General features: G+C 38.7%; 1 protein-coding gene and 1 non-coding gene across 4 annotated transcripts; one reads left to right on the forward strand and one right to left on the reverse strand.

Annotated features, from left to right (window-relative positions):
• Positions 1-551: 551 nt before the first annotated feature.
• LOC109856931 lies at positions 552-19813 on the reverse strand. Of its 3 annotated transcripts, none has more exons than XM_020432705.1 (9): positions 19537-19813; positions 7582-8508; positions 4347-4590; positions 2625-3090; positions 2393-2517; positions 1755-1874; positions 1509-1523; positions 1073-1220; positions 552-872 (listed from the first exon to the last, which is right to left on the reverse strand). In XM_020432705.1, the coding sequence occupies exons 2-9, from the start codon at positions 8500-8502 to the stop codon at positions 779-781; spliced, it is 2133 nt and encodes a 710-aa protein (XP_020288294.1). In that variant the 5' UTR covers positions 8503-8508; positions 19537-19813; the 3' UTR covers positions 552-778. The 3 variants fall into 3 exon arrangements, with proteins under 3 accessions (XP_020288294.1, XP_020288296.1, XP_020288297.1); XM_020432707.1 differs by lacking the exon at positions 19537-19813 and adding an exon at positions 8949-9058; XM_020432708.1 differs by lacking the exon at positions 1509-1523.
• On the forward strand, positions 14192-14263 carry Trnaa-ugc. Its single transcript has one exon. It is a non-coding gene; the product is annotated as a tRNA-Ala (tRNA).
• Positions 19814-20868: the final 1055 nt, after the last annotated feature.

Genomic DNA, 20868 nt, shown 5'->3' on the forward strand with positions numbered 1-20868 from the left:
TCTATTGATTTTTTCACAACTTTTGATAAAAGTTTATTTTCCAAGAGAAGATAGATTTTGAGTATAAACTCTCTTTCAAGTTTATACATATAAAGGAACAAATTAAAAAGATGATTGGTGCTTCGAGACTATAAAATTGAGTAAAATTGTTTGACATACAGAATTTATGAAATTACATACCGAGCAAACAAAAAACAAAAGGCAAATAATAAAATCCAATTTGAAGGAATGTACAATGTGCGTGTGAAGCGTGTGAAACCTTGCGTTACATATATAAATATATATGTATGTACTTCATAAGTATATCGACATTTTACAAAAAACTTTATTTTAACGTGAAAAGACGTTAGCAAAAATTGAAAATCGCTTAATACTTTTCTTATGAGATTGTAAGAAAAGAAGTACAAAATTGCTTTATATAATTTTGATATACTTTATAATTTGTAGGATAGAAACTACATTATAATAAACTATATAGTGGGACACACACACAATAAAAGGATTACAAATGCTACATTGTGTATGTTACTTTTTTTACCATAAAAAAAAAATGAAGGAAGAAAGATAAGAAAAAAACAAATTTTTTTTTAACACTTAGGTAATCTAAGTTCAGTATTGTCATGTTTTACATATACGTATATATATATACGTATTTATACAACAACGCTATGTACACATTACATACAATTACAAGTATATAAAATACTGACATTTGATTTTTTTTTTTTTTTTCACATTTTCGTGATCGTCGGCAATGTCTTCTCTTATAAATAAAATATTAAAATCGATATTTACAATATGTTTCGTCCGAGCCATCCCCGCAGTCGTCGATTTTATTGCATTTTACTCGTTTCGAAATACATCTACCGTTTCTGAAAAAAAGAGTGCGAAACATATTTTTAATTATATACACGATGAAAGCTTGAAACGCGAAAGATCAGAAGTTTACAAAAAGAATATTATATTCATTGTGCCACGTCTTTCGGTTTTTAATTGCAACTAGTTTGAACTAAAAATACAGAAAAAAAAAACTATTTGTATATCTCTCTTATTTATTTATTTTTTTGCTTACTGGCATTTAAATTCATGTTTGCTGCATCGTCCGTTGCATCCTTGAGGTTCGTCCGATCCGTCGTTGCAGTCTGCTAGCGCGTCGCAGAAGCGTTCTTTTAATATACACTCTCCATTACCGCAAGTAAATTGATTTTCCAACGGGCAGGCTAAAACGGAGATGCGCAAATGTAAAAAAAGTCAAACCCCTGTGTGGTTCAATTGTTTAGTTATTTTTTTCTTCTAAAAACAAATTTTATAATTTTTGTACAAGCTTCTGAAATTTGCGAAACATGCTACACAAACTTTCTGCTATCTGTCTGACATCTCGCATAGAAGTGTAAAAAAAAAAAAAAAAATGTGTGTGTGTGATATCAGCATGCGCGACAGACGTGCATAGTTTTGTGTAAAATACGTGCACGTGTCTCACAAAAATAAATAGATATATATGTACTTACACCGACCGAGACGACCTACAAAAGAAAACAAAGAAAAAATATGAAAAGCAATAATCGAGATATTCTGCTCTACGGATAATAGTAATGCGTGTGGTGTGTTCTATTCTACATATTTCAGTCAGAAAAACTGAAAGAGATTTTTCTACGTTTCATACAATCAAACAAATTTTCGATCTCAAATATACTTTCAATATACATAATCGAAGCCTGCTTGCGCCGACACAAACCGCTGACACACACACTCACCTATCGTGCAATTAATCTCGTCGGACGCGTCCCAACAGTCGACCTTTCCGTTGCATCTCAGATTCAGCGGCAGGCAGGAAGTCTCGTTACCGCACCGAAAGTGTGTTTCGAGATTGCAGGCTTGAAAAAGAAAAAACACGTACAGCTGTGTGTCACATTTTCTGCTTGCTACTTTGTTTACATAATTCGCGCTTCGAACGCGAACATTAATTATAGCGAGCAAGCAATTGTTTGATTGATTACGTGTGAAGTTCGATATGTTACATTGCGCACGCGGAACGTATGATCGATGCAAAATATCGAAACACCTGTAACAACCTCTTCTCCCTTTCTCTCTCGAAGCCTCGCAAATAATAGCAAAGCAGAAAAGCCGATATAACAGAAAGTTATAGGTCATTTCGAACTGGGGCAGCGTGTTTTACAACGAGAGAGAGACGAGAGTCACAAGCGGATAAACGCAATCGGCTTATGACACCCTACATATTTCAAAACTACAAATAAAAAAAGAATGATCGTTTCTCTCTTTTTCTCTTTTATCTCTCTTTTTAGATTATTAGACGAAATATATTAATTTCGCACAATAGTAGAAAATACGTCGCGATTTGATGTGATCTCGTTATTTCTTGTTATACACCTACCGCAATTGTATTCGTCCGAACGATCGTGACAATTCATCTTCCCGTCGCAACGGTACTCCAAGGGCAGGCACATTGAATTGGTACAGGTCCATTCGTTGTCTTGGCAGTGATTGATCTCGACGCATCTTTAATATAAAATATATATTATTTAGAACAAATTAATTTATATCATCAGAAACTTTAACTCGTCTAATATTTACGACAGATCAATCACAAGTAAATATCAACGAACTTGAAAGCATCCACGTCGAGGCGATGGCACTTCTGTTTATTGATGACGCACAAACCACCACATCCGGTAGGATCTCGGGAGTCGCGGGTGTTTCTGCATATCGGTACTTCCTCGTCGACGAGAGCAACGCACACCTCGCCCCCGAGGCAATCGTCGCAATATCGCGTCGCATTAACTACCTTCTGACTCGCAGCTTCCGTTTCCGCACCTGTCGTCGGTGAAGCGCTGCTTGCCGGAAATGACGGCTCGTGCACAAGGGCGCTCACGACGAACACGTCCGCGCTTACGGTTGTCATCGTCGTCGTCGACAACGTTGTTTCGATCATCGGATTCGGCTTCTCGTTCACGGTTATCACCGGGGGGATTGTGATCGGCTCGCCGGATGTAATGTTCTGCCTCGTCGATCTGCTCGACGACGACGACGACGACTTCAGGTACTGCTGGATGATTTGAAGTTTTTCCGGTTCTGTAAAAAACCGTGACGCGCGCGATCGATTATTGCACAGTTTGAAAAATCTCTCGTCAAACCGGGTTCCTACCGAGACGGAAATACGAAACTATAAATACGTATAAAGTATCGATCGCGCATCGCGAGCTGAAGTCAATGAAAAAATATTTTCTTTTTCTATCGTTTCGTGTAAAAATGTGAGCAAAGCATATGGTAATTCGTTAAGATTGTCGAGTTTATTTAAATTTTTTTCAGAAACAAAGCAACTTTCGCTTTTTTGTATCGTGTGACTCTCTGTAAGAGTTGAAGAAACGATTCGGGGAAAGACTCTTTTCAGGATTCCAGACGAAACGTTCAAGAAACGCAGACACGGTCATTGGCTTTTGCCACTTTTCATCACGACGCGACATTTTATGTGCCATGTGACCGGCTCGATCGACCGTGCAGAAACGCGACCGAAGGAAACGTTCTGTTGACCCCGCGGTTAAATTCATCTCGTCCGAGGCAATTGCTACGCTTCGTCGGAATTAAACCTCAGAGTCTTTCTCGCCATCGAGAGAGCCTCGGTTGAAAATTCAGTCTCGAGCTTGGACGCGAATTTTACTTTGTAAATTCACGATAAGGCGGTATATAAGCAAGTGCATCGTTTACTCCTGGCCGATATAGGGTGTCCTGGCACGCAATCCTTGATTGCGGCAAGGGTTCGCAAGATAAGGGCGAATTCGATTCTCGCTTGAGAAAATTATTAGAAAAACAATTGCACAAAGTTTCTTCCGACTGTTGTTGTTTTATAACGAAAAGTACATGCAAGAACCAAAATGAAAAAGATCATTTCGTTTGCGATAAAAAATTTTCTCACTGTAAAAAAAAAATCAATAATTTTGTCTCATAATATATCCGTGGCTCAATTTGATATATTTTAGATGGGTGGAAGATGAGTCAAAATACACACAACCGCGCGAGCGCATGAATGAATTTAAGTATAAACTCCTAAATCAATCAACATTGAGATCGCGCGATTAATCCATCTGGACTGAAGACTGATATTTCACGTGGCAAATAATTGCGCCGCGTATTATCTAGTGAACTCATTTCTAAAGTTCCATTTAGACGTGTCAGTCAAGCTGCTGTTCACGTGATATAAAAGAAAGATTACAACGAATGTCTCTCTTTTTTTTCTTCTCAAAAGAAGGTGTGAAGTTAACAAAGAAGAAAGAATTGGGATTAAAAAAAAATCTCTAAAACCAAATCGAATCAAAAAAATCAAAATTTACCAAAAACGATATATAACGCGACACCAGCGACTCCCAACAGGATCAACACGACGACCAGCAGAGGTATGAGCGAGCTGGAGCATCCTGATGCCTTCAAGGGACGAGCCAGGTGTAACGTCCACCCGCGACGATGTTTGTCCAAACGCGCCGGATGTGGTGGCGGATCGTTTCTGGCGCTACGACGTAGATTAACGCGGTTCTGCGAGGTCGGAGTGTGCGTTCGCACCGGCAGGGAATAGGCTCTCTGAAAAAAAAAAGATTGAAAAAACTACTTTTTTTCAATCCCTAAATAATTCAAGAATATTCAAAAACTTAATTGCGCGCAATTAAACCTACTTATCTCTTATTTATAAAAAATAAATAAATATACTAGATCGAGAGAGAAAGCCGAACTTTCTCTTCAGTTTTTCGCGCATTTTTACGTGCATTTACTTAGAATACAACATTAGTCGTAAAAAGACTAACGGCTCGGATGTGACGTAACAGTGACGAAAATTTTCGAGAGACCGTGGATTTATTGTAAATCGCGTCTCGTTGTAATTTTTGCTAACTGTCCGACGCGTCGCTCACCGAACGCCGTCGCGTTTACACGCGGGTATCTATAGATAGACGTCGTTTTCCGACTTCCGTTCCGTTTTGTTTCTTTACGCCGACACCAGGCCAGACACGGCGGCGGTTTCTTCTTTTTTCTCTCGCTCCTGTCAGCTCCGACGGAAGAACCGAAGAAGTCGCGGACGACCGGGCGGCGGTGTGTAAGTCGTTTCTGCGAGAATTCGTTCAACAACGGCGCCGACGTACGCGCAACCAAGATTGAAGACGCTGCTTGTTATAATTTCTCTGCTTCGTCTGTTTTTTTGTTTTTTTCGCTCTATTTATCGCTCACTCTTTAATCATTTTGGTACTTTATTTGCCGCTCGCTTGCCGCCCAGGATGTCTAAATTTAAATATATCTCACAACAAGTCTCTCTTCGACGCACAAAAACCGGCCCCCGTGCGATACGGATATCCGGTGAATATATATATTTTTGGATAATTTCTCTATTAGTTCTTATGACGCACGCCGACGAAAAAAAAAATGTTTCTTATATATAAAATCTTTTTTCCGGCAAGTTTTGTCATTTTTTATTGCGAAATTTTTTTCCACATCGCCAGAGAATTTTCTGTTTTTATTTATATAGTTTTAGTGACATCTTGAATTACAGCGGACTTCTTACGATTTCCTTAGCGCTGTTGTTGAAGACGTGGGGAACGGCAGTTCTCACAAGTCTAAATTATCTACACATAAATTAAGAGATCTTCAAAGTGAAGTCACACCTGCGCATCTATATTTATCAACGTTCAAGTATAAATAAAATTCTAATGTCATGTCGTCGCGCGTACGTATTTTTTTTTTTTATAAGTAAGAAAGAAAATCGCTCTTTAATCTTTTTTCTCAAAAGTTTGAGAAAAGCTTCAAACGTAATAATATTCACACTTTTTAACGCGTTTACTTTAAAACCGTGTTCTGGCACGAAAAAAAAAGGCAAATAAGAGAAACGTTCGTGTGTTATTAACAAGAGACTTAAAAGTTCAAAGGTTGTGTTCGTGAAAAATCAAATAAAACGGACTTTAAACCTCATTTAGGTTGATTTAACTTTCAATCGTTGCTAATCAAGAAACACATTGGCGGCACGCGCGGCAAGAAAGGAATTGTCACGTTATGTAGACTCTGCGGGACGTCGTCAAAGATGCCAATCGATCCCCGCTTTTTCAGTCACGAAGTCTTTTAAAAAAGACGTTCTCTCTCTCTTTCTTTCTTTCTCCTCTCTTCGCGCTCGTTCGTGCGTACGCATTCGGCACGAGCGGCCGTGCACGTGCTGCAAAGCGGTGACGCAATACACGTTTCCATTCACTTAAACGCGGGGCTTTATGTTTGTGGCTATGCGTGTGTATGTATATTTGCCAAACGCTATTATGTTCTTTCTCGCACAATGAAGAAATTGATGACGGGATCGAAAAATATAATTATACTCATCATCTCTGATTCTTAAGCTCAAAAACTTTGCGTTTAAAAATTTGTTTCTCACGATTGACGACTTTTAAACAAAAACTGTTACACATAAAATATGTACGTGTGTAATGTTACAACATATACATATATTTATATGTATAATATACTCGTGTAGAAAAAGTTTTGTTGGCTGTGATTATTATTCCGATATTTTCTTCGGTATTAAAAAATCAATAGTTTCACGCCAGAAAACGTGGCATGTGAAGAACCATCGGAACATCACACCAGCTTTTCTTCTGTGCCTGTAAGGGAAGAAATTTTACGTTTCGGTTAAATTCTACGGGATAGCGCGAACGCAGTCCCGACTACCAAAAATTTTATGCCCGAGATACCCACTTTAGGGGTATTCGCAGGGGTCAGCTCAACCGTAGTGCAATGGAAGAGCCTCACCCTGGAGGAACCGCCTTCTTGATCACGGTAGCCTCTGCACCAGGTAAGTATGCTTTCCCGGCCACGGGATACCCTCATATAGCTCACGTGCAACTTTTCATCTATGAGAAACCAAATCCAGTGTGGAAATACGCCACGTAGCGGCCAAACGATTAACTAAGCATTCTGGTAGCAGTTAAATCGAAACTAATCCGACAGTGGTTCTTCGTTTACATCATTTTCTGAACTCGTAGCAAGCGCGAGTATTTTTGTTAACGCACTACAATTGCTAACAAATGTTACTTTAAATTAAAAGCGCGTGATTCATTTCCCCATATATTATATAAATAAATATATTATATATTTATTTATATAATATATTTAGTATATTATATAAATTTCTTCTTTTCTAATAAACAACATTCGTGTGGATCTCATTACAATTACACACTGTTTTGAAAGTTTTATGTACACTCGTGATTCAAATCGCGACCTTCCGGTGTACATTTTCAAAATAAAATTACTTTGTGTAATTTACACTTGATGGTATTATTTGTACGCACGTTATATTATATGTATTCTTATTTAAAATAAGATTTAATTAAAAATATTTTTCCACACAATAAATAAATAAATATATTTAAAAATATATACGTGTATATATTTTAAATAAATTTTTTTCTAAAAATAAGATTGTTTTTAAATTTGTACATAAATTTAAAAAAAGAAGAAGAAATTGTATATAAATTTGAGAAAGGAAAATATCTAAATTCAAAAAAAAAACTCTGTGCTCGCACACCTGCAAGCGTAACTTACCTGAAAAGGATTCTGATCTTTGATGTCAGTGTAAAATATGGGCAAATCCTTGGCGTGGCAGCGATCCTGCGAGTAAATCGAATTGATCCTCATGTCGGTCCCCAGCAACTTGTTCCGATTATTTTCCGCGTTCATCAGAAAATCGTTTTCCGTCGAGCGCGGTCCGGAATTTGTTTCGGTCACGAAAAACGCGTTCGAGGAACTTTTGGCACTGATTTCACGAAGACTCATCCTGTCCGTCATCGGATAAACCTTTATGCTCTGGGGTTTCAGAAGCGATTCCCGTAACAAAAATCCGGACGAATCTTTTTCCCGATGATTGTTCTCGTTATCCCTCAGGATCGCGTCTTTGCTCGACTCGTCGAGCTTTTCGCAGGAACTCGCATCGGTCAATTTGTTTCTGCAATGCTTGCAATCCTTCTTCCTGCGTCTGCGTTTGCGATCTGATTGCATCAATGTATTGTCACGTAATAAATCTTCATTTTTCTGAGATGACACACCCTCCGTCGAAACGTTTTCGGGAAGAGACGTCGCAGGATGATCGCAGGACTTCCCGCAAGAATTCTCGGAATTCTCATTCTCGTTCGTTCTGAACTCCGTTTGCGACGTGGAGTTCGCGCTTTCGCGATTCGTGCTGATCGTGGGAGATGACAACTCCGTCGAACTCCGTTGATACGATTTGTCATTTGACGATTCGTTGATCCAGTCTTGTCTGGCGGACTCAGCTGATCGGCGATCATTGTTGTTGTTGCGAGACTCATCGAGAAAGGATATCCGCTCGGAGGAGTCAGGAATGTTCGTCGTCGTATCGGTGGAAATGTCCTCGTACACATGACCCTCGGGATGCGTCGAGTTTCTTGCAAGGTCGGAATCGCTGTCTTTCACGCGTGAATGATCCTTCTCGTAACCTTGGTTCTCCATCTGAAACTAAAAAAAAAAAAACAAAGACAATATATAAGAATATAAATATTATAACATTAAATTTGTGGCGTGACCATTACGACACAATTTCACATCTTGTCATTAAAAAAACGAATTGCTTTTAAGTAAAAAAAAAGAAAAAAAACACTTTTAAAATAGCTGCTCTCTGCGTTTCCTCATCTCTCTTGTTTCCACATCAAAATTAATTCCCGAATCGTAAACGCAAAAAAATAACTGCTATATTGACCTTCATTGCGTATCTCGTTATGCGTATGTCCTTTTTATATAAATACGTCCACGCGCAGAGTTCATTATCTTGGAAAATATGTCCACGTGTAACCCGGCTGAGTGCGCCTCACAAAAGCAAAGGGAAGAAAATGAAACGAGGAAAGCGAGGGAAAATGCAGGTGGAGAGGAAACGGGTTTTTTTCGGACCTAGATCCTACCTGGCGCGACGATCGTAGACCGGATCTACCAACGTCTTTTCTGTCGCATTATAATGGTCGATCTGCCGAATTGTTGAACACGTTCTACGCTCGTGATCATTGCGAGTGTGCTCAGTATAAGCTTACCCTATATAAGAAGAAGATAAAATAAATCGAGCTTGTTAGGAAACATCCACACGATTGTCGCAATTATCGCGACTTGACTCTCCGATTGATCCCTGCTGGGCGTGTGACGTCATTTGGACCGCGCGCCTTTAAAGGATATGTCGTGTTTATTCTTCATTCATGATACGCGTCTGGTGATACACGCTTAGATTATTTCCTCACACAATCTCCGCATTTAATAAACTTCTTTCTTCGAAGAAAAAAATAGAGCAAATTTAATCCTTCATTCACCCGCTACATTGTGTGTTTCGCATCTTTACAATCTCGGTAAAAAATACACGCGCGTACATATTTGACGGCATAAAATTCTTTTGAATTTTATATTTCGACGTCATAATTGTATAAAAAAATATCGCATATTTATTCTCTGCTAAATACTCGACGAAAAAACTAAATTTCATTTATTGTTAGTCTCTTTCGCGGGTTATTGCGATGTCGAATTTTTTACGTCGCTCAATTTTGATTTTCGATGCGACCTTAATGCATCCGTGAAACGTTTCACGTCCGCATTTCAATGACGGAGCAACCGGCTGCGAAGGATGCGTTCGCGAGGTCGATACGCGCGGACCCGGCTCGCATAGAGAGCTCATTCATTAATAAATACAATTAGCGCGTCGCCGGCGAAATGCCTCGACGGGCAATCGCCCGCAATTCGTCGGTATTCGTCGCGTTAGACATTAAATTTGATTATATTAAAAATTTTAATTTTTTAGTGCAAAAAATGTTCGACGACAATCACATTCTGCATTTCGTATATTCTTGCAGTCATTTTTTCGAATGCACATTCAACACATATAGATAGATAATAACCAGAGAAAAAAAAACTAAGAGAAGAACAAAGTGCCTTTTGATCCGGACGGCGTTAAGAAATCAATCGCGGCGATGATTTGATTAAATTCAATGCTGATTCAGCAACGATTGCGCGCGATGACGCGCCGGAGAAACGGAATTGCGACAACCGTGTTTTATCTACCGTACATGATACCGCAACGTATATTGTATACATTGTATTCGTATAAGGAGAGTATTCGTCATTGTCGAGTGACGCCAGAGAACATTTTAATAAGCGACGTACAGGTACACGTACATACATTATTCATACGTCGATGTAACCGCAGGCTACAAAAATCTCGTGCGAATATTTCTCATTTTTTCAACGACAAAATGTCTCCGACCGCAACTTCCGATAGATATCAAAAATACGAATAGCCATTGTTTCATACTCTCTTCTGTTTCCGTTTTAAAGAAATGATAAAACTATAATTTTCTTCCCAAAGAAAATATTCTGACATGTTAAAACAAGTCTAATACAATTACGCAATATTGTAACTACGTACGTTTTACGCACACAAGTTATCAAGTTGGGAACAGATTTGTTCGCTTTTTTTTTTACGCATAAATTTTTTTTACACACACGTTTACACTCTTATAGCTCATAATTGACGTGGGATAAATTCAAACGCACAGACGTGCGCGATATGTACGCGCGCACACATCACGTCAGAGAAAGAGACAAGACTAATTTTAAAGTCTGCGGGCAAGCCTGGTTACATATCGCATATTTCGGTCACATCAAAGTACCGACATGTTTTTTACACTGATATAAAATGCTAACTTGTTATTTGTTTTCTTTCTCATTTAAACACACAGACATTTCTACATATTTTAATTTTATACTCAACTATTCATACATAATACAATATACTTTTTGCAAAATAGTTCGCTTAAAGAAATAAAGACAAAAAACAAACAACTTTAGTTCGACATGTTGAGACTTAATTTTTTTTAATTTTTAGCTACTTTTTTTGTTGACCAAGTATGTTGTTTATAATGCCGTATGATTACGCGTCAATAATGTATATATGATAAAAAAAAAGAACAAGTCTTGTTCCACGTTAGGCTTATAACGTATGCAGAAAACACGTCTTATTATTGCATTTGTGAAACCGCGCACGTGAGGATGATCTCTCTGCTTCTTACTTACTATGTAAGAAAGAGAACCGAGGGACGCGAAAACCCTTTCTTTTTTCTTCTCTGCGTTTCCGACGATACACATTCAATAAGCTATCATTAAAGTCATTATATTCGATTGCGGTTGTTTCCCCTGTGTCGGACGTACTTTTCATAAGCCGACCTCTTCCTCCTCAAATTTTTTTCACATGAAAAACTCACATCCATCACGCATTAGTTAAAATGTTTGTGTTCCCGACACAAAATTACTGCGAGAGAGATCGTTTTCAAATTTGTGAGTTTTTTTTTTTTTTTTAACACGGAGTACGACACAAGAATCTGTACAAAATCTTACAATAAAAAAAATCGATTGAATTAAAATAATTAAATAATTCGCGCGCGACACCCTCGAGAGAAAAATTCGAATAAACGCGGATGCGCGGTGTTTTTATATTTATACACACCAGTGAAATATTCACAGAGCGTAGCGAAGGACGAAGGACGAACCGTCGTCGGAAGCAGGGGGTTATTCTCCTCTCTGTGTTCGCATTCTCTTCTAATAGCGACTCCGGAAGCCACCGCGAGCTCACTTATAGCTATGAAAAACGCATTACTCGCGAGTAACGATAATTATGATGTATCAACCGGCTAATTACCTTCCGTACTTCTTCAACGAAAATAAATGTACAAGATGTTTCAGCCCTACAAAATCGTGAAGCTGAAGTCTCGAGAATAAATTAATTCTTTACTCCGAGAAGCGTGTAATATTCTAAGAGAGAACGAAATATTGTATTTTCTCTAATTGTGTTAAGAAATTAACACAATTAAACAAAAAAGAGACCATCTAATAAAAAACATCTCTACAATTATGTATTAAAAAAAAAAAAACATAGGAACGTGCGGTAAAAAAAAAAAAAAAAAAAACTATGTGGAAGAACTTCAGAGCGGATTGGTAGTTTATGAAAGTCCATTAGAGTAACCAGGGACGTTGCGTTATAATTTAGAAGCTGTAATGAGCGATATTATCAATAAACCCCCCCGAACACAACGGCAAGACTGTGGCGTCGCAGGCGCCGATCAGTCGGCTCTCCGCGCGTACCGGCTCTAATGCTTAATTACTTCTCATATATGCTTGTAAGGATGCCGTCTCTTCTTACGCCAAGTGGTGTCCAATTTATCTCACAGAACGAGTTAAACGACTCGCCGAAGAAACGCTTCTGCCAACGCGCCCCGACGACGAGAAGCCTATACACGTCTCTAAACTCGTCGGGTTTTTTTCTTTCTCAGATCGACGATCATCGTGGTAGTGTCAGTTTTACTTTCCGATCGATCGAGTCTCACGAGAACAACATCCAGCGCGATCGAACCGCGATCAGAAGCGTGAGAGAAAAGAAAAAACTTCAGACTTGTATATTTATTAATGAGACAAGTTTTTTTTTTTTTTTTCTAGAGAAAATTTAAGTATGAAATTTCTCACGTAAGTCGAAATTTTTATCTTAAACGTTCGTCGTAATTAGATCGATCAACTGTTAATTAAAGTCCAGTCATTGCACGAGTATACACGTGCCACATCACGTTTGAGTGATAGAAGACTTCGCGCGTGGCGCGAGTGAGTTGCGGCGAGGGTTCGTTTTTTTTTTTTTTTGTTCTTGTCGGATTTTGAGGCAAGTGTGTGTACTCGTAAAAATAATCGCGGGACCAGCACGTAACGACGTGACATAAGCGTCGAATGCAACAAGACAATCCAAGGGACGGGAACAAAATATATATTTGTTTACGTAATCAAAAAAATCACATAATTTTATACCACCTAAAACGTCAATGTTTAAAAAAATTTTGTTTGATAAATTAAATAATCGCGGCTACGTTTCGTTTCGAAGTGGAATTTAAAGTAGACGAAAAAAAAAAAACGTTTTTATAGTTTCTCGCAAAAAATTCTGCCGGCGTCCATGTTGCACGTGAACCCGATTATTTGGCCGCACGTGTCGCGCCATATGCGACCTGCACGTGTTTTCAACCCGTAGCTGTACGTAGAGGCGCATTACGCACCGATCGCGTCGTTAATATAAGTTGCATCGAGTATATACACGTAAGACAACACGCGACCGCCGCCTCTCGTTCCAACGAAACTTTGTCAACGTTGAACACCCAACGAAATCGAACGCGCATACAAAAAACGTTTGGACATTATTTGCCGAGAAGAACGCAAGCAAGTTGCACGTACAAATTGTACGTATAATTCCCAATAGTCTCTGCAATAGTTCTGCAGTTAAATAACACGAAGAGAGAGGAAGAGAAAGAGAGAAAAACTGTTAGAGACGTGCCCGGCGAACAAATTCGCGTCCGTCCGTGTCGAGCGGAACTCGGCTCGATCGCTCTTCGCAAACAAGCGAGCAAAAAGTGAGTCACATCCTTCGGAATTATTGCGCGACCCGCAACATATTTGCGGGAGATTCTCTTCGGAAACGATATATAAGTGACGTTGCTCGTGCGCGCTCTTTATCGGAACAAAACAAATCAACAATAGTCCATTATGCGAGAGAGCGCGCGGTACGCGATCCGATCTGTGATGCGATCACAAGTCTCTTTCATGATTCTCTCATTCTTCTTGTATAGAAGATCCCATTATGCTGCTCTCTCTCTCTCTCTCTCTCTCTCTCTCTCTCCGTATAATTGAAGCTGTTTTACTGATCGTAAAAGTTTAGATAATTGCCGATGCGGTGAATAGTTACACGAGTCCGCGGGCGGAAAACAAAAACGCGTCTTTAACATTACACTTTCTTTTTTTTTTTTTTAATTTTGTTTCGAAAAATACAACAGCGGTGTATCGGTGTGATCTTCGAAGCGGCGATAAAAAAATCATCGTTACCAGCAAAATTGGTCGCACTCAAACGTCGTTTGCAATTAAATCATCACTAAGCAATCAGCTTGATTAAAAAGACTTTGACGCATATGATTTTGCGTATATATACGTGAGATATATTACGTTTTGTATATATGCGTGCGATCTCTCAAATTTTAATCAAAATTATGCAAACAATCTTTACAATCGTCTTTTTCACATTTTACATCACAATAAAGAGCGACATTCGGATATATAATCAATCGGACGACGAATCAGCGTCATCGGGGATGTAGCTCAGTGGTAGAGCGTTCGCTTTGCATGTGAAAGGCCCCGGGTTCGATCCCCGGCATCTCCATTTTTTTTTTTTTTTCGTCGGTTATTATATAGCGGATGAGAAATTATATCTTTAGTTTTTTTTTTTCGTCAATGACGTAATTGTGCACGCCGGTAAATAAATTTCATAATTAGAATAATACAAAATTAAAGTATATTCAGCTAAATCTTTTTTTTTTTTTTTTCAATTCAATTTCACACGTTATCTTCCATCGTGAATGCCACACCGGTTTAACATATTACTCACATTGTGTGTGTAAACGCATTTTTGTTTTTTTAAGACGATTCTATCTCGCCACAATGGGTACCATCTTTCGTCGAAAGAAAAACAGAGGCAAGACGGAGGAACGACGTAGGAGAGATAGAACAAAGGAAAAGGGCTACTTAATGGTCCGTTGAGACGAATCTCGAAGAGGCCCCTCTGGGGTTTTGGCATGTGGCTTATTATACCCGCTAATAAGCGCAGTATATCGCGTCGATTATCCGCTAAGTATAGGGTCCAAGCCAAAGGGCTATCGGCATCAACCATTGGGCCCCGATGACCGCACGTCACTGGCATGCACACACATTGCACACAGCCGTAATTCATACGGTTGGCTATAATGGCTGGTCGTCGCTGCCCGTCGTCCATATTTCTGGTCACTCTTTCCCCGCCACACACAAGGAAGACAAATAAATCATAAAATTTATAACCGCGCGCGCGCGCGCGCGTGTGTGTCCGTGTGCGCAACAAAAATTACTCCACGAAAACCGGACGAGAGACGGGGCTAGATGAGGTGACGAGAGAACGAGGGAAAAAGACTTTTGAAGTCTTTTAAGACCCCTCCTCTACGTAATTTGTGTAAGTCGCGAAGTCGACGAGCGAATCGTTTGCTCACAGTTCGCTCTAATAAAGGCGGAAATAAACGGCCGCTCAAAATTTCGGAAGTTTTTTTGACTGCGATGTGAAAATTTTTTAAAAAAATAAAAGAAATTATTTTTATCAACGAAACGAATTCGAAGTGATTATTTTTCATCGAAACTACGTTGTGAAAAAAATTTTTAACGCAAATGAGAGGCGCTCTCGAAAAACAAGGCCAACACGTCATTGATAAACAGATTTATCAATGTGTGCCCGCTCTGTATTAAAGAGGGATTTAAACGGAAACAGATGCCCACATTATACTCTGAAGTGTATCCGGTAGCTCCGGATATCACGTCTTATCGGTTTGCACATTGTAGAACACGGCCCGGTAGTGCACATCGAGCGGTACTAATTTTAACATTTAACCCATATGTGTACCCACGTTACTGCGCGTGAAGCATACACGCGTTCTTAAAAGAACAGTCGCAACTTTACTCCGCACGTGTGTGAAATTCCATTTTCCTTCTCGTCACGTATTTTTCTCTTTGAATATCGAATTGTTTTGTCACCAGAAAAGTAAGAATATATTAAAAGAATTAATATATATTAAAAGTTCACTTCGGTTTTTTTTGGAGGGAGGATTCTTATTTATTTATTCACTTTTCCAAATAATGCGTGTAATCAATTGTTTCTCTTCCGTCACGTTAATGTACTTCGATTGATGACTTTGAGAAGTCTTCAACTCTGTTTCACAAAATCGAAGCGCATTGTCCAGAAGAAAACTTCCTGTCAAGAGAAGAAACTCTCCGCCCCCGAAGAAGTTGTGAAAAAAAAGACAAGGCTCTCTTTCTCTCTCTCTCTTCTCAAATCGTTTTCCATTATTGAGTTGCGGTTTCGCGCGCGCGTTCGTCGGCGAACGCGGAATTCTTATGCAAATACACGAGGGCATCGCGCATTTGAGAAAGTAACCGCGGTGACGCACAAAGGGATATCCCCCAACAAACGTGCCGGCCAGCTGACAATGCCACGGTAGAGAGAAAAGACCGAACGAGCGGTTTACGCTCGGGCGCGCGCGTTCACGACGCGGCGACAGCACCGGCGTTACACACCCGGTTTTATTTACACCTGGCGCGTTTATACCGCCTGCACTTTACCCATCTACGGGGCGCCCACACGTCCATCGGGACATATTTTCGACAACGACATTCCGAATCGGCCGAACCAGTCTAACATTAACGCGAGAGATTCTTTGTTCCCAAAAAAACGTTCCTCTCCTAACGCTCAGTGTAAGACTATCAATTCTGTGCAAGACATTTTTTAGTAAAATTATAAAAAATAAATAATTGCATTGCAACCATTATAATCAGACAGCTGTGCAATATTTGGTCAAAGTAATTAAGGTAACTTGTGACGGATGTGCAGAATGGCCGATGTGTAAATATATTAAACGTAACAATTTTTAATGTTTTAAGTATTTTGTTTGGATATTGGTTTTTAAACATTAGTTTCTAATTTTTTATGTGTATGCAAATACTTTGTTACAATTGTTTTTTTTTTTATAAATAACTGGTCCGGTTGCGCAATCACTGGAAAAAACATTTAATTGATGACGTGTGATTTTTATTCACACGTTAATTTGGCGTTTATTCGTAAGACAGATTTTTTGATCATCTCAAGCTTTCTTTTCTCTTCAGAAATATCATTTTCATCGTAATTTGAATGGAGAATTGTAATCAGAGTTGATCTGCAATTAGCGCGCGGTATATTCGTGTTCCGACCGGAGCGCGCGAATTCGATAATTTCGACAATTAGCGCGATTTGAGGCCGACGAGGTCTAAGGAAATCGATTTCACCGCAATTGCCGGGAATATGGCCTTTTTAATTCGATGTTTCGACCGAAGTTTGTTAGTCGGAGTCGCTGTGAATATACTGCGGGCAATTTAAGGGAGGGCGATATAAATAGGCGCCTCTCTGCGCTCACAAGTCGAAACTAGGAAAAGTTTGCTGTGGTCGAAGTAGCGCAAAAAGTGGAAACAGAAAAGCATCGTCTCGCTCATTGCGTTTATTTGATTTGATTTTTAAAGCGTCCGTTTGTCAATTTTCGACACAATCTGACCCAATAAACTGTCGTAAGAAGAATTTATTTTTTAATTCGCTAACCGAAACTTTCGGCTAAAAACGTGCGGAACTGAGTAACGCACACGTCACTTCGAACGGACCGGATGCGGACGTCATTGTCAGATTTTTTTTTCATACTAAAACGTCTCGCAAATTTACACGTGAGTTCGTCGCGACACACCATCTTACACTTAAAGAAAAATATAGATTTTGTATTTTTATTAAAAAAAAAAAAAATACATAGATATATATCGCGGACGTGCATTTTGCAATTATAAGAGAAAAACGTTATATTGCGATATATAATTATCTAAATGCTTACAATATTTCACAGACAACACACAGCAAAGTAGGACGTAAATTACCCGCGCGTACATAGTTTTCTTCTGAGTTGTGAGCAAAAGACATAACAAAGAGAATTATATATATATATATATATGTGCTTTTGCTATATCGATTATGTTACCGAAGAGATTGCCTACTTGCTAAAACTTTCAATTGCAGTAAACGTACGTAAAGACCGCGCATATATAGCATAGGTACTTTTATGAGAGAAGCCATGTGAAGGTTCACTGATGTATTCTTTAGATGGAATTACGAATAATTAGATGCAATTTTGCGAGATATATTTTTCAGCCGTAAACTTAAAGTGTATAGTTACTTTATACAAATGATTATTTACAAAACAGTATAACTTTCTTCATAAGCAACACATTTTTTTTCCTTTCTTTCTTTCTCTCTCTCTCTCTTTCTCTCTTTCTCTTTCTTTCTGTGATTAAACTAAAAGAAAATTGAAACAAACTTATTAAGTTTGTAGCATATTTAGTTCCAAAAAGTGAAAACAAAATCTATGTAAAACTATATATAAAATATATTAAAAAAAAATAAATTATATAAAAATATATAAAAATATATTCTCTAATGTCTTTAATCTCAAACTTCTTTATTATCTTTTTCTTTCTGTCGATGTATTTTAATCATCGAAAAACGTATCAATATTTTCTTGCTAGTTCTACCATCCTTACTTTATTTTCCGGCAAGTATATGTGGCACAAAAATATATAATAGATTAACAGTTAGAAATAATGATAGATGTCAAAGTTTTAGTTAGTATTTCATAATGAATTAATATCGTCCAAGGTACTTTAAACCACATCGAACGAAGTTTCAGCCTTGAGGACACGATCATAAAAGGACAGCAGCACTTATTATCGGAGATGCAGTTTTGTATGTAATTTTACACAGATACGAAATTATATAAGAATGTGTATGTGTAAAAAAAGTACAAAAGAAAGAGAGAGAGAGAGAAATATATGAACGTGAGAACCTACTGATGCATACGTAATATAATCTGCTACATCTGTAAGCAGTTGATAGTATACGCGCGCGCGCGATAGAAGATAAATTTACAAAATTCCATGATCTTCTCTCTATTCGAATAAGAAAAACTCGAGCGATCAAAAAGATCGACCGATCTTGTCTCGATCGGGAGACAAAAACCCGAGGAATTCTAAGCACGACAGCAACGTACTCGCGACGTGATTGCGATCCGGGCTGTCTTCCGGAAAGAGGAGATGTTACACAAGAAAAAAACGTTCTCCTCGACAAATCGCGACAATGTAATGAACCGTAGAGACGTTTGACGTATACCATTTTTCTGTCATTTTTAACAAATGAAAAACACTGAGACCAGATGCAATTAGAAAAAAAAATAAACAACGCAACAAGATATGTTTTTAAAAATATCCATTTTCACGCAAAACTTTTTATATATACTATTTTTTTATTTACCGTAAAACAATCTCTATCAATAGAATTTCGATGTTTTTACTAAAAAAGAAAAAAATTATGCCAACCGACTTTTATACTTTGCTACATGTATATCTTTTCTTTGCGCGATCACTAGAAAGGATCGCACAAAGAAAACATATTTTGTAAATGAAGTAAACAAAATACAAACAATTGTTTATTGCTTCGCGGCGAAGAGAGAATCGCCGATGCGAACTCAAATCACGCGCTTTGCCGCACGCGGCGATTTAAATCGCCGTTTGTCCACCGCTCGCGGAGGTCAATGTCGTTCCGCGCGAAGTTTTTTTCTTAAATTTCAATTAAACACACGACCGGATCACATTCAACGATATACCATTGAAACATCGCGCGCAAAATAAAGAGAGTTTTGAATCGCGAACAAGAGGGATTTTGCGTGACAGAGGCGCGATTTTTGAAACACCGCGACATACGCAATCTCGTCAAAATAAACTCCCTTTGATTTTCCCCGATCCGCGTGTCCGCGCCAAATAGACTTTTGAAACTATTTCGGAGAAGGCGTTTACCTTCAACTCCTCGTGTTCATCGTCGGAAGAGAAATCCTTATGAAACTGTAGGATCACGGCGCGCTTCTTCTTTTCACTTTCGCGCGCGCGAGAGTGTGTCTCAAACAAATAATCGAGCGAAAAAAATCACCGCAAAGTCACCTGGGATCCACATTTTTGTGAGACGCGCCGTTCGATCGTTTGAACTACCGGCTCGGATAGTGTGCGAACGCTTTGGTTTCCGACGTCGCGTGCCGCGTACGAATGGTTGTGAGCGGTCAGGCGCGTCGCGGCCAGACACGACGCTTCGTGCCTCACTTCACCGTCGCGCCCGTCGGTCGTAACGTTACATACCACCCGGTCGACCAATCCATCGCTCGGAATGATACGTCGATCGACCAATCCCGCGCTTTCGTTTGTGCGCCGTCGCGTCTCACCCCGGCAACGGCGCGTATAAACGAACACCCGTTATGTGTGTGCGTGTGCATATATGTAGAAAACTATGCAATGTCATACAATGTGAAATGCTATACACATTTAAAAACTTTATTGTTATTGTATATTCTTCTCCTATATCAAAAATCCATGTGTACCGCGAAGTGCGCGTTTTGATATTGAATGTATTGCATCTATTGTTGTCTCTTTTGTCCGCGTTGCCGATTAGTTGATTGATCGAGTCGAGTCGAGTCGAATCGAATCGGTAAGATCGAGAGAGTAAGTAATGACAGAAAAGCGATTTTGACAGTTCGTCGTATACGTGGAGAAAATTAAAAACGTGACTAAAGTAAAGTCACTTGACAGAAAAGAGTAGAAAAATAACACGTGATTATTTAAAGTAGCGTGATTGTAATTTATATTATATATAACATTAAATAATATATATTATACATATAATTTATTATATATAGTATACAATATAAAGTATAATATTATACTTTATATTGTATATTATATATATTATGTACATACTAACGTAAGGTCACTGACCTCGGTCGCGCGACTTTGGTGGGGTCACTGACCTCGGTCACGCGACCGCGGCGGAGTCACTGACCTCGGTCACGCGACCGCGGCGGAGTCACTGACCTCGGCCGCGCGACATTGGCGGGGCCATTGACTTCGTCACGTGATTACGGTATATATATAGATATGTGTGTGTGTGTATTATATATAGATATAGAATAGTATATATAATATATACAATATAAAAATATATATAAAATATAAAATATATATAATATAAAAAAATATATATCTTATTGTTTTCTCTACGATATAGTTTTTTCAGAGGATCAAAATTAAACGTGTCCCTAGAAAATTTAGATTCTTCTACGATAAAAAGTAAAGACTGTCACG

Source organism: Pseudomyrmex gracilis, unplaced genomic scaffold (genome assembly GCF_002006095.1).
Source record: "Pseudomyrmex gracilis isolate BER0280 unplaced genomic scaffold, ASM200609v1 scaffold_138, whole genome shotgun sequence".
Lineage (NCBI taxonomy): Eukaryota > Metazoa > Arthropoda > Insecta > Hymenoptera > Formicidae > Pseudomyrmex > Pseudomyrmex gracilis.

Excerpts from the sequence above, each read along its gene's own strand:
- LOC109856931 (XM_020432705.1), bottom strand. The coding sequence starts at position 8,502 with ATGGAGAACCAAGGTTACGAGAAGGATCATTCACGCGTGAAAGACAGC. Across the intron at positions 2,518-2,624 it reads CTCGACGTGGATGCTTTCAA|ATGCGTCGAGATCAATCACT; the intron begins GTTCGTTGATAT and ends TTTATATTAAAG. Across the intron at positions 873-1,072 it reads AAACATGAATTTAAATGCCA|AAACGGTAGATGTATTTCGA; the intron begins GTAAGCAAAAAA and ends TCTTTTTTTCAG.